We start from the raw sequence: 13,218 nt of genomic DNA on the forward strand, positions 1-13,218 counted from the left end.
AATAAAGACCAGGGATGTACGCTCATCTTGCCCAAGTCCTGTTTTTCTTACTGCTTTTAAAACATTTATGTTTCCTGCCTAGCCTCTGGCACATTTGAGCTTGTGACCCTAATCTAGTGAACACGAGAGATGTGATCATAATTCTGTATTATAGTCATTCAGAAAAAGTACATAAATTCGACAACTTTGTTAACCTGCCACAATTTCAGAGGGGGGAAAATAAACCTATTTCGTTTGTACCTGATATATCCATTTTTTAAAACTAGCTAATTGTTACAGTTTGTCTACCTGAAGAGAAGCTTTGTTTTTGAAGAACCTTGAACAGATTTTGTTTCATCTTATGAAATTCTTGACCAGGAAAAATAAAAAAGCTGAAGAGTTACTGAGTTGTTACTGTAGACCATCAATAAATAAGCCATTAATTAGCCTTCTTTTCAGATTCTTAAGCAAATAGACATAGTTATTATATGTATCAAAATGACAGACATTTATTATTTTATTATCTCACAAACTTTGGCCAGACCACATGTCATCTTAAGATTTAAAAAAATCCCTTTTCAAATTGTGGAAGATAAATGGAAAAGGCTAAAGCAACATGGTTCCGCATGACCCTATCTATATTTCAATCACACCATTCACTATCAAGTTTAGCAGACTTTTAATTTAGTACCTCATATGTGCAAGGGCATGATTATTAATAAAAGAATCGTCCTTCAGGAAGGGCCTTGAAGTTGTTGAACTTGTAGGAAGTTGTCATACTTCTGCTTTTATTTGGTAAGAGAGACAAAGGTAGTCTTATGAGAAAGGGTTTTGTGCTGTGTAGTTTTTAAATTTTTTTATATCTGGGCTTTCTAGCCTTAACTAAGACACTTCAAGGATGTCACACCTTTTGCTTTTTTCCCTATACAAGTAGTCCTATAAATCACCCTTATTTTTTATTTATAGATCATTTGCTCTTATGGTCATTGGCAAGGTTCTATGAAATTTTTGTATTCCTTTTAATGGGTCTTTTTAAACATTTATATAGATACCAGTGGAATGGAAGAACAGGAAAAGGAAAAGAGACGTCTAGTGATAGAGAAATTCCAGAAAGCACCTTTTGAAGAAATAGCAGCACAGTGTGAATCCAAAGTAAGTGAACACATGGTGAAGGGGGCGGGGGGTGGACTTCGACTTTGTGGACACTGTCCTGGTAATTGGTAGGTAGATTCCAGGCTTCAGGCAGATCAACAGAATCCACAAGGTAGTGGATTTGATAGGGACTGAAAGCTGAAGACATAGCTGTGAAGCCTAAATAATTTTTTTGTGTAATGTCAGCTGATGGGAATGGCAGATCCCAAATGTTAACGATTGTTATTGCTTTGAAACTGTTTTTGCAGTGGTTTTCAGTGATTTTGCTGTAGGTATTTTGTGTGGCTATCGATTTTGTTTTTACCAGTGAGACTAGGAAAGGAATAAAAGAAACTTTACATTAAATTCCAGTGTATGAGACAGATAAAACCAAAACATTAAAGCATTCTGTACCATCAGTTTAATAGTTAGAGTTATGCTTTGTCCTTTAAATCACACTTGTATTATTACATATGGGTATTTGGAAAATAATAGATCCATTCTTAACATTTTTTTTTTTCTCCTTTGTAGGCAAATTTTCTTCATGACAGACTTGCTCAAATATTGGAACTCACCATACGGTAAGAGTTTTGATACTACAAGAGCAATAAAGCAACAAAACAGAAACCATTAGATCCCTATAAATTTGTGGCTTTTTAAGTAATTGTGCTTTTCATTTAGGGTAAACACAAGATCATACAGGTCTCTATCTCAGTGGTTTTTCTGTTTACTGGATTGTCTGATACCATTTCTTGTCCAGGGGGCTTGTAGCTTTTCTACCTTTCCTTTTTAGACCATTTATTCCTTTAAAATGGTCCTATAAGGACATTTGAGTAATTGGAAGACTCTTATTCTAATGATATGTTTAAAAAGGTAATTTCTCAGATTTAACCATTGTGACCTATAAAAACTACAGTTTTATATGGTTCAACCTCATAGTTCTTTCCAGGGCAATAAGGATTCTACCTATGCAGATGGCTCACTTGAATTATTAAATTTTACTTGAGTTTTCCTAAGTCATGTCTATTTGTGTCCTGTTATTAGTTATAGTCGGCCCTCCATATCCGCAGGTTCTGCATTCGCAAATTCAACCAACTGTGGATCAAAAATATTTGGGGAAAAAAAAATTCCCAGAAAGTTCCAAAACGTAAAACTTGAATTTGCTGCATGCTGACAACTATTTACATAGCATTTACATTGTATTAGATATTATAAATAATCTAGATACGATGTAAAGTATAAGGGAGGATGTGTGTAGGTCATATGCCAGTAGTGCTCCATTTTATATAAGGGACTTGAGCATCCAAGGATTTTGGTCTGTGTGGAGGGTCCAGGAACCAGTCCCCTGTGGATACCATTGAACGATTGTATCTTATGCTCCAAAAACATAAGGTATCTAATATCGGTTTTTCTGTGTCTATTGGTTGTTAAGTAATGAAGCACATGACAGAGGGAGAGAAAAACTCCAGGTTCCACCTAAGGAAAGAACCTCTGCATATTCTTATATTGACTTCAGTGTGGAGACTGGTCTGTGTATAATGTGGCACAGTAAAGGAGCCGTAGACAGAAATTGTGCTTCTGAAATTTTTTTTTACATTGCCGTATCTTTTATATTTTCAACTTGATTAACTAAATCTGTTTTGCTTCAAACCCTGTATGTATCCTTATAAACAGAATAAACAGGTAGATGCTCGAGATCAGTTGCTTTTTTTCCCCCAGCCTTTTTTCTGCCTTCATACGCAAAGCATGTTTTCATCACTTTAACATCTTATTCTAGGCATTTACCACCAATACTGCCCCCCCCGACTAAGTTGAGAATCACTCATTTATAAAAGTTCAGAACAGAGAATCAGACTAAAATATGCAATATACTCTATACCTTAGATTCAGAGAAAATTGCTGGGTGTGGGCATTTACGCACAACCTAAAAGTTGAGAGTTAAGTTTTATTTGGGGACCTTGCTGAGGACTATGGCCCGGGAGACAGCCTCTCAGGTAGCTCTGAGGAACTGCCCGGAAGAGGTAAGGGAGGAGCCAGGATATATAGGAGTTTTTGGCTGGAAAAAACCATGTAGTCAAACATCAAAAGATGACTGCTAATCACAAAGAGCAGACATCTGAGGTTGATGATTTTAGTGCTTTTCTATGCATGGGAAGGTGCAAGGATCTGGGTTCATTGAAATTATTCCTTAGATATGCATCTTAACTTAAATTATTCCTTAGATATGTTTAGGGCCAGTATCCAAAGAACAGGATGCTCCCTGTTTTTCTCCATCCTGAATTCCCCTCAGGGCGCACCATTGTAGGCGACTGCAGTGGCTGATGGCTTGATCTTGCAGAGCTGGAATGGCAGGCAACACTCCCTGTCCACAGCTTCTTTGATGCCTGTTAATTGTAACAGTAAATATCTGCTGCTTTATATCTGTTGTTTTTACTAATCCTCCCCACAGTCCTGAAAAGTTAGGTAGATCCTTTCTCCCCCCACCCCAGGTAAAGACACTGAGGCTTAGAGAAGTAAAGTAACTAGCTGAAGTTTATCCAGCTAGTGAGTGGAAATAATCAAAATTCAAATCCATAACTCATGTTCTTAAAAGAAATGTTGCTAGAGACCACCATGTTACATTTAATCACACTATCATAACTATATGGATTTAATATTTTAGAATAAGTATTATGACTAATTCGGTTTCATTGGTACTGCAACTACTCATAATAATTTGTATTTATTAAGCCTTACTGCTAATAGTTATTTACTGAACACTTATCGTGTTCTAGGCACTGTGCTAAGTGCATTCTTTCATTTAGTGTTTACAACAGATTTTAAAAAGATGTAGTGATTATTTTTACTTTACAAATGTAGAAACAGATGCACATAGAAGTTTGGTAATTTATCCAAGGTCACCTAGTTAGGAAGTAGTAGTTTTGGGTACCTTACATGATACAGAGAAATGAAATAGACTTCTTAGTGTACCTTCAGGGTTTTCAGTTTCTATTTGATACATTTCCTCTTGTTAATTTGCCTCATTCTAACTACCAGATAGAGAAAAGAGTTTGTATGCTTGAGAAAAGAAACAAAATAAGCAATATTATATCTCAGTTTCCATTGTTCCTTCATTCACTTTGACCTTAATACAATAAGAAAAAAATTACAAGGAATGCAAAGGAGCAGGAAAATACAGAAAAAGAATAAGCAGCCCCACAGATGATTGATCCAATTATTGGAATTAGTAGACAATGACCTTAAAAGAACACACACACATATCAAAGAATTTAAAGGAAAAAATATGTATATTTTAGGAGAGAAATGGAAAGTCTAAAAAAGAACCAAATTGTAGTTCAAGAACTGAATGTTATGATATCTGAAAGAAAAAATGTCATTGGATGGGCTTAATAGTATATTGGACATTATAGAAGAATTCGCATATATTGCTCATAGGAGTATAAATTGGTACACTTTGCAAAACTTTGGCAGTGTCTTATAAAGTTAAACATATACCTGCTCTTGATCCTGTAATCCCATATCTCAGTATTTGCCCAGAGAAATGAAAACTTAGATTCACAACAAGACATGTACATGAATGTTTTAGCAGCTTTTTTCATAATTACCAGATGCCCATCAACAGGAGAATGGGGAGAGAGTAGACAAATAGTGGTACTCTTACAACAGTGAAATACTATTCAGCAGTAAAAAGGAACACATTTTGGGGGTAAATTTTAAAAGATGCATTGAGCAAAAGAAATCAAACATAAACGAGTATAGCTTGTATGGACCATTCCTATAGGCTGTATAGACCATGTGAAATTCAAGAACAAGTGACACTAACCTTCAGTGACAGCGATCAGAACATAGTTACTGTTGGATGTGGGTGTATGTGTATGGGTATGTGGGAGTAGGGAGAAATTGGTTGAGGACACAAAGGACCTTTTTTGAATGATGAAAGTGTCAGTATCTTTATCTATGGTAGAGATAAGAATGAAGTAATGAATTGAGGGAAGAACATTGGTATCATGTGACAAAAGATCAGTCTCCGAAACTGATAAAAGAAAAATATCTGAGTAGAAATACAGGCAGTAGACTCAAATAGACAATTCATTTTAAAAGAAACGCAGAATGGATACTAAATCTACAAAGGTATATAGCATTAGTAGTAACCCGAAATGTGAAAATGAAAGAATGAATTCCCTTTTGCCTGCCAGAGTGCCAAAGATTAAAATAACAAGAAAGAATGATTATACCCAATATTTATAATGGTGTAAGAGGATGGCTACACTCAGATGTTGAAAGTATGAATTGCCAGTATTATGGCAATGTGTACCAATCTCAAAAATGTAAATACACTTTGATGCAGAAATTCTGTGTGTAAGACTATAAACCAAGGAGACAGGATAAAATTATGTATAAGAATAGACCTAGGGGCTTCCCTGGTGGCGCAGTGGTTGAGAGTCCGCCTGCCGATGCAGGGGACACGGGTTCGTGCCCCGGTCCGGGAAGATCCCACATGCCGCGGAACAGCTGGGCCCATGAGCCATGGCCGCTGAGCCTGCGCGTCCGGAGCCTGTGCTCTGCAACGGGAGAGGCCACAACAGTGAGAAGCCCGCGTACTGCAAAAAAAAAAAAAAAAAAAAAATAGACCTGTCAGCATTATTTATGATAATGAAAAATGAACCTACGTCTGTCCATTGAAGTAAATCAATTATAATATATCTATATATTGGAGTACCATGCAGTGGTCATCAAAAGAAGTTAATATATGTATATATAAGATTTTTTACTAGTGAAACAAAGCAAGCTTACATGAGTGGGTATAGCATAATCCCACTGTAAAAATTATATATACATATATTCAGAGGAGAATGTCTAGCGTAGACTTAAAAACAGCTTGATACCACTGTGATCTATGTGCCATGCCACCTTGTAGCTGGCCCGCAATTCCGTCACACTGATCCCTGCGATGAAGGAGCCTCACTCTGCTGCTGGCAGGTAGTAGCGAGAGTGCTCCGTGAAGTGAACAGCTTTGCAATGCACCTGTTGACGATGCCTCGCTCTTTTACAGCCCTCCTCCCAGTCCATCAGGAACACTGACCATTACTTCTGGGCACGCCCAATACCAGTCTGTCCCGGTCTACGAGATGAAGTTTCCAGATCTGTGTGTGTACTGAGTGGCTCACGAAGACCTCAGCATAAAGCCTAAAAATTAGGGCCAAGCTGAGTTTTCAGGGTTTACTTAATGTGTGTTAACATACTTCGTGAAAATTATGATGGAATTTATCTTTAACCGAATGCTTGGCATATCAGATTAGATATTTTGCAGCTATATTATATGATTTAGAGTACTTTTGAAGATAGGTTTATGCCATGTTAATTTCTTTTTAGGTTCCCAGTGGCTTTTAAAATTGAACGTATATTGGTCTCACATTAATTGTTAAATAGTATATTTAAAAATTTTCACAAACATGTAATTTAAAAAAAAAATTAAGCCTTCAGAGGGTTGAAGATGTATCAAGTGTCTACTGTATTTCTTAGACATCTACGCAACTGCTTAAAATTAGAATTGCTGTTGTTTTTCTTTATCTGCAAAAGCAAAAACATACAAATATATTCCTATCCTGGAACAGCAGAACTGTTCTGTGGCTCTTGGTCCCCATGTTCTAGATGTCGTGGTGCGCATCCCTCCGTTCGTTCGCTGTAACGGTATGTGACAGTCATTCCTCACCTTGTTTGTGGAGATGACATTTACTGAGTAATATTCCTAGAATATGACCCTAAAATCTCCGACTTTAAAGTGTCTCGTTCTTGTAATACCGTGTTTTCTGTCAAAAGTTTGACCGTTCTACTTGAGAGTCTCAGAGCTTGCTCTTGGAGTACTGAACTGTGCAATATTTTTTACATCATTAGATGTATTAGTTTACAGACTATGCTTTGAAATTATAGTAGTATTTTGCTGTGGCTCCATTAATTAAATGAGCTGTATATTTAGTATAGGAAGAAAAGACATTTAAAACAGCTACTAGTTCACCTGTGAAGAGTGTGTACATTTTGATTTCTGTTGAGAGCATATTAATTTACATTTTAATATTGTGCAGTTTTTAAATCCTTATAGTCAAAAAAGGCCCCGAATGGACTTTCAGTTTGTAAGATTTGAACTGCAACTTGTATGCATCTCTGTTTAGGATTTGTGATATTACATTTGAAGAGAGTGCCTATGGGTTTAGCAATCAAGTGTGCTATAGATCGTCAATTTAAGCTTGTATTGATTTAAGCTACCAAGATTACATGTGCTGACAGACTTACAGTGTTCTTAAAATTGTGTACATTTTAGTGAATTCCATCACATGGCAAAAATGAACAATTTTCTTTGCAACTCATAAAATTCTTTTAGGACATTTTAATGAAATAATCTGTTTATAATTCTACTACCTTTTCAGATTTGATTCCCTTTTACATAAAACAATATACATATCAAAAATTGTAACCCAACAAATAATTGCATTTTTAGCTTTAGATTTTGTTTGAAAAATTGCAGTGAAGAAAGGCATGTTATTACTTGGTGTTTACAATTATTTGGGCACCTTTAGTAGAAACAAAAAAGTGAGGAAGTAATAATAGAACAAGCATACTCAAAATTTTTTTGAATATTTAAACCAAAGTACAGCATCTTGAAACATCTTGCAGAAGATCCTAGTCTTTTTAAACCTATCAAATGATACTCAAACATCCTGGGTGGTTTACTAACTGTTGATAACAAGACATTGTTTTCCAAGTGATAGTGCAGTCACCACTTGGGGGGTTAAATTGCCCCCATTGCAGCTGTCACTGTAACTTTACCTCTTGACGAGGTAAAATGTTTCACCATTTAATAGGCCAAGTTTTACGTTTTTTTAATTTCCCTTTTTTTCTGTATTTTTAAAGAAAGATTGTGTAAAAATCTAAGCAGGGGGACATGCAAAAACAATCATCATCCACTTGGATGTCATTTTCTAGATTAACACTGTGTGCTTTTGTATGAAAAAATATATATAATTTAATAGTATAAGAAAAGATATATATTCATTTGCACTCATGGAAAACAAACTTTGCTCTACAGACTTTCATGTGTCTCTGTGATTTAAAAATGCATGTATAGCATGTAAAGGAAAACCATTTCAGTTAATGTTTATCACACCTCTTGGTCTGTTTTGTAAACTGTAGATTTGGGTTTTGTGGGATTTTTTTCCTGTTGTAGTTGTTTTTAAATCACAGTAGACTTCTGTATATCCTAGATTACTGAACTGGTCTTGTTAACAACGATTCCCAAGAAATGAGGGGTCTTTTCTTAGGCTTTCTGTCCCTTCCAGGAGATTGCAGGAGATCCTGCACGTCATAGGTATGCCTACTATATTACAGCCAGTTTGGATACTGAAAGTTTAGGATGTGTTGAAGTTCACTGTATTGCTATATTTTTGTAGATATTTAAAACTCTTAATAAAAACTGTTAATCATTCTCTTTTTGCTATATACTGTTGCTTATATCATTCATTTTTTTCCTTGACATTGAATAGTTAACATTGAAATGTTCCTCCTATACTTGTGTTGTCTTTGCTTATATAGTCATTGGAGTTAACCTAAACACACACACACTTCCTTAATACTTCTGAACTCATTATCTTTTAGAATCATAATACTGTACTTAACCAGCAGTTAACTTCCCCTTCCTCTCAATATCTCTTTTCTTCCTTTCTGAAAATGGTACTGATTTGTTTTATTCATGCCGATATATGTACTAAATGTAATGAATTGAGTTTTTTGAAATGTAACAGTTCACTGTGCAATTCATATGTAAGCAATAAAACAAAATCAAATTACTTCTGTATACGTACATTTTTGTAATAGCCATTGCATTTATTAAATTAAACGTATTCACTATTTTGCTTTAGTTAAAAATGAAGAACTTCAGTGAAAATCAAGCCGCCAAACGGATTCATCCTCACATACATTGGAAGAATCAGAACCATAACTGCAGTCGTGGTAAGATACAAGCTAAGATTAAGCTCTTAGTGTGTGCCTGTGAAAGCACGGTTTCCACCTTTGCATTAGTCTTACTGTTTGTATTTTCAACCCTACCCCTTTGCTGTGTAAGTTACATGAAGCCTCTCTCTAAAACGATAGCTCCTCTCTAGTACCCTCTGCCACCTGGTCTGCTCTCCTGCCGCTGGCAGGACAGCCCACCATAGCCAGATGGGCTTCGGGGACTTCCTTTAGCAGTTTGGCAAAGCAACGAGGAGCATGGGCTCTGGCTTCAGACCCCACCCTGCCACTCCTGGCCGTAGCCTTAGGCAGTGACGGAACTTTGAGCTTTGAAGTATGTAAAATGAGGAGAGTATGTTCTGCCCTCAGAGGTCGTCTGTTGAGGGGTAAATGAATCACTTAGAAGAGGTTCCTCGTGTCATGCCTGCGTGGCACAGACTAGACACTGAGTCAGTGTTTGTCATTAGTAATCCTTGAGTTCACCATGCATAGCTTCTTAAGCAACCTGGGCAGCTGTCTCAGTTCTGCAGTCTTAGGCCAGTCATTCCAGTTTTCTGAACCTGTTTTCTTTAGGTGTAAAATGAGCAGCCTGTGTGATACACTCTCTCATGCGTTTTCTTTTCAGCTGTAATTCGTTGCGTCCTGTTCTCTCATCTGATACATAAGTTCACATGATTGAAAAAGCAGAGCCAGTGTGTAGCATCGAGCCCTGCCTCTTAGTTTTGCTATATTACATTCGCCTTGTACTTACACTTTGAGTCACAGGCAGACTTGGGAAGCCAGTAACTTAGCCTAGGTTCTCCCAAAGCAGAGCCGAAGACAAAGGCTTACATGTAGGAATTGCTCTGGGAAGTGATTCCAGGGAACCCCAGCAAGGGACCGGACCAGTGAAGTGCAATGAGAAAAAGCTCATTAAGAGGGTTTATTTATGAATTACCAGCACCATAGGTGACTGGAGATCCATCCTACTGGACAGCCTGAGGAGTCCCATGAAATAATCTCAGAACTGTCCACCCAGGTGATGAAAGCTGAGGAAGCATGTATGCTCCGCTTCTGTTCTTCATGGTCAAGGGTGGCCCTGTTGACATTAACTCCCCCGCGTTTTTGGATTGTGTGTGCTTGAGTGCTGGGCAGTTTCCCAAGGCGTGCCATGCCTTTTTCTCAGAGAAGTCCTGTGTCGCATGCACGAAGGGTAGAAGTGCAGAAGGCAGGCGTTGTCAGATTCCACCCCCGTGCATGAGGCGGGTGGAAGCCTGTGTGGAACCGGTTATCACGGCAGGATCTGGAGTAAGGTAGGGTTGGATGATGTGAAGTCAGGCAAAAGATACCCAGTATAGCACCACCTAGTGTGGTATTTAAGGACAAGATTAAATCTAGGAGCATCAGATTTATAATTTCATGTTTCCACCATCTTAGTTTAATGAGTCAAGGGAGAGATTTTTTAAAGATGGGAGACTTTAGGGCATGTTTGCATGCTGATTAGAATGATATAGAAGAAGAGAGGGATGAATTGATATAGAATAAAAAGGAAATGTTTGCAGGAATCAAGCCCTGGAAAAGGCAATAGGGGGGTACTGTACCCAGAGCGTAGGTGGAGGGGTTGACCTTTGACATGGATAAGGAACACTTTTTTCATTGAAACAGGAAGGAAGACAAAGACCGCCGGTAATTTTGTAGCTTTGGTGGCAAGAAGATCAGGACATTCCCACGGGAAAACTTCAGTTTTCTCAATGGAGTATTAGGTGAGGTCATTGTAGCCATGTGCCTTGCATTTCTGCATGTCTTGTGAACAGAGACACTATCTTTATTCTGGATTATCTTTTTTAAGGATATAGTACATCCTACAGACTTGGAACACAGAGATGGCATCTCCCTTTGGAGCCAAGGACAGACATGCTTCTTGTCCTGTATAATACAGATGATCTCTTTTCTGGGGTAAAAGGCAGGCTTGTGGCCAATAAATAAATATTTTAGGTTCCCTGTGTAATGAAACCCACCCTGTGTGTAGGTGTTACCTGACCCTCTTTGCATTGGCCCAGGGCTTGAGGAACCAGCATAAATTATCATACTCAGGCTACTGCCATTACTGTAAGTAATAAAGTCCTTTGTCTCTGACCCAAGCATCTCGTATCTTCTGCCAGCATCCATGAAATGCAGACCAACTTGTTAAGTTACAAATAAGGTAACATCTCAGACACTTCCGCTCTGGACAGTTCTCAGCTGAGAGCAAGGGGAGGTGTGGAAGGTTTGAGGAGAGGAGGAAAGGGACCAAACAGTTGTCTTGGAGAGCAGAAAACTCAGCTTACTAAGAAAAGGTTGAGCGTCCATTTGAGGTTTCTGTGGTCATGAGCTTCAAGTGAAGTGGGTCAGGTCAGTTGCTTTTGTCCTTCAGCAACATTCAGCTGCCTCAGGTGAAGGTGTGGAGAAGGCAGGCAGTCACCATACGTGTGGGCAGCCTAGCACAGTGCCGGCCATGGGAAGCGGACACTTAGCACACACCTGCTGGGTTAAAGGAAGGGAGTGCCATTAGTGGCCCGCCTCGCCATGACCGCTGTAGTGCCTGCAGGCTGATTGCCAGACACTCTCACCTGCATTTCTTTGCCTAAAGGCTTCCTCAGCCTCCAGAGCCTCCGGCCGCCAGGTGCAGCAGGCAGGAGACATCGCCCTCCATGGGAGTAAAGACTGATCTGATAGAAGGTCGTCTGTCTCCTCTCGCAGCGGGTGTGTGTGTGCGCGCGCGCGCGCATGTGCTATGCGTATTCTACTTCCAGGGGCAACTGCCTTGGTAACGCAGCTTTCACTGGCTACCGTTCCTCTGCCGTCTTATCCTTTTGTTCTCCCCTCAGCGTTTCCTGCACTTTTCAAATAAACCACTTGCTCTCAAGTCCTTGTCTAAGGGTCCGCTTCTGGGAGGACCCAAATTTCAGCTGTTACTTAAAAGGTCACATTATTCAAAAGATTCCAACGTGAGGGACTTCTCTGGCAGTCCAGTGGTTAAGACTCCACGCTCCCACTGCGGGGGGTACGGGTTAGATCCCTGGTTGGGAAACTAAGATCCCACGTGCCACGCAAAAAAAAAAAAAAAAAAAAGATTCCAATGTGTTGGATTCATCAAAAGGTGCTCATCAGGTGATTTCCCTGGAAGGTAGGGAAGGGTATCCGCTGCTGGCTTGGCACCACGACCTTTTGATTTCTTAAGGTTTTCAATTCTTTAACGTCAGGATAGTTCCACACCATGAGAAGGTCACAAACACGAACTCTTCAGAGGCTCTGCTTTCCCGCCTGTCTGAGGAGCAGGCAGGGACCCCGTATCGTCTCACTGCAGGACACGTGATTTATGGGAACAGAGAACCAAGGATGTGATGTGAACTATAGTTCGTGTCCTTATGAAATATTGAAGGCGATTCCAGAAGCACATTGCCTTTTTGCCTGATGCACAGTAAAATCTCAATAACTATCAGATGGGTGGATGGATGGATGGATGGATGGAGGGATATAATTTCCATTTTTTTGTAATTCCTATTATATTTGTCTGTGTCTGAGTGGGCATTGGCATCCCCCAAACGTCCAGCCACTGGGATAAACCCTATCATTCTTTTTTAATCAATTTAATATTGCCAGACCCAAGACAGGGTTACCAGTGACTCTTCATGGAGGTGGCTGAGGCCATTCTCTTAGTAACATACCGCAAGAGCTGTCATCTCAGTCCTTGGCATATGTCTTTGGTGGGTTATTGGTGACCCATAGGTGGTCTCATAAGATTGATTAAATATACTCCCTTCTGTATTTTTGTAATAGAAGATTGTGATTTCAGTGATTGGGGAGTGAAGATATCTTTTCCCCCTCCGTTCCTCTGCCATCTCACCTTTGCCATCTATTCATGTACCAGCATCTTCAAAACCAAACCAGACAAAGAAACGTTGATGGGAATATTTATTGAGCCCCTACAGTGCACTCCAGGAAACATATAACCACCCCCTCATTTGCCTTCTCCAAAGACACATTTGGATGTGAGCTGACAAACATCACAGTGCACATGTGCAAGGGTCTTCCTGCCTCTTCCCGCCTTGAGCCTCTGCTGAGGACAGAGAGGATGGAGATGGG

At 39.1% G+C, this 13,218-nt stretch overlaps 1 protein-coding gene across 8 annotated transcripts in view; it reads left to right on the plus strand.

Moving 5' to 3' along the window:
• The window catches only part of EFR3A (EFR3 homolog A), a 183,929-nt gene that overhangs the window by 87,092 nt on the left and 83,619 nt on the right, over positions 1-13,218 (plus strand). For 4 of the 8 annotated variants that reach the window (XR_004480932.2, XR_004480929.2, XR_007472515.1 and 1 more), the window contains exons 21-23: positions 1,028-1,131; positions 1,642-1,691; positions 9,024-9,114. Coding sequence is in view for 3 of the 8 variants with exons in the window: in XM_033419772.2 (XP_033275663.1) it covers positions 1,028-1,131; positions 1,642-1,691; positions 2,543-2,735 (347 nt within the window). In the remaining 5 variants the exon portion in view is untranslated. Of the gene's footprint in view, positions 1-1,027; positions 1,132-1,641; positions 1,692-2,542; positions 2,806-6,163; positions 8,962-9,023; positions 9,115-10,758; positions 11,985-13,218 lie in introns of those variants that run through there. The other 4 variants (XM_033419772.2, XM_033419773.2, XR_007472517.1 and 1 more) reach the window with 3 other exon arrangements.

Source organism: Orcinus orca, chromosome 17 (genome assembly GCF_937001465.1).
Source record: "Orcinus orca chromosome 17, mOrcOrc1.1, whole genome shotgun sequence".
Classification (NCBI taxonomy): domain Eukaryota; kingdom Metazoa; phylum Chordata; class Mammalia; order Artiodactyla; family Delphinidae; genus Orcinus; species Orcinus orca.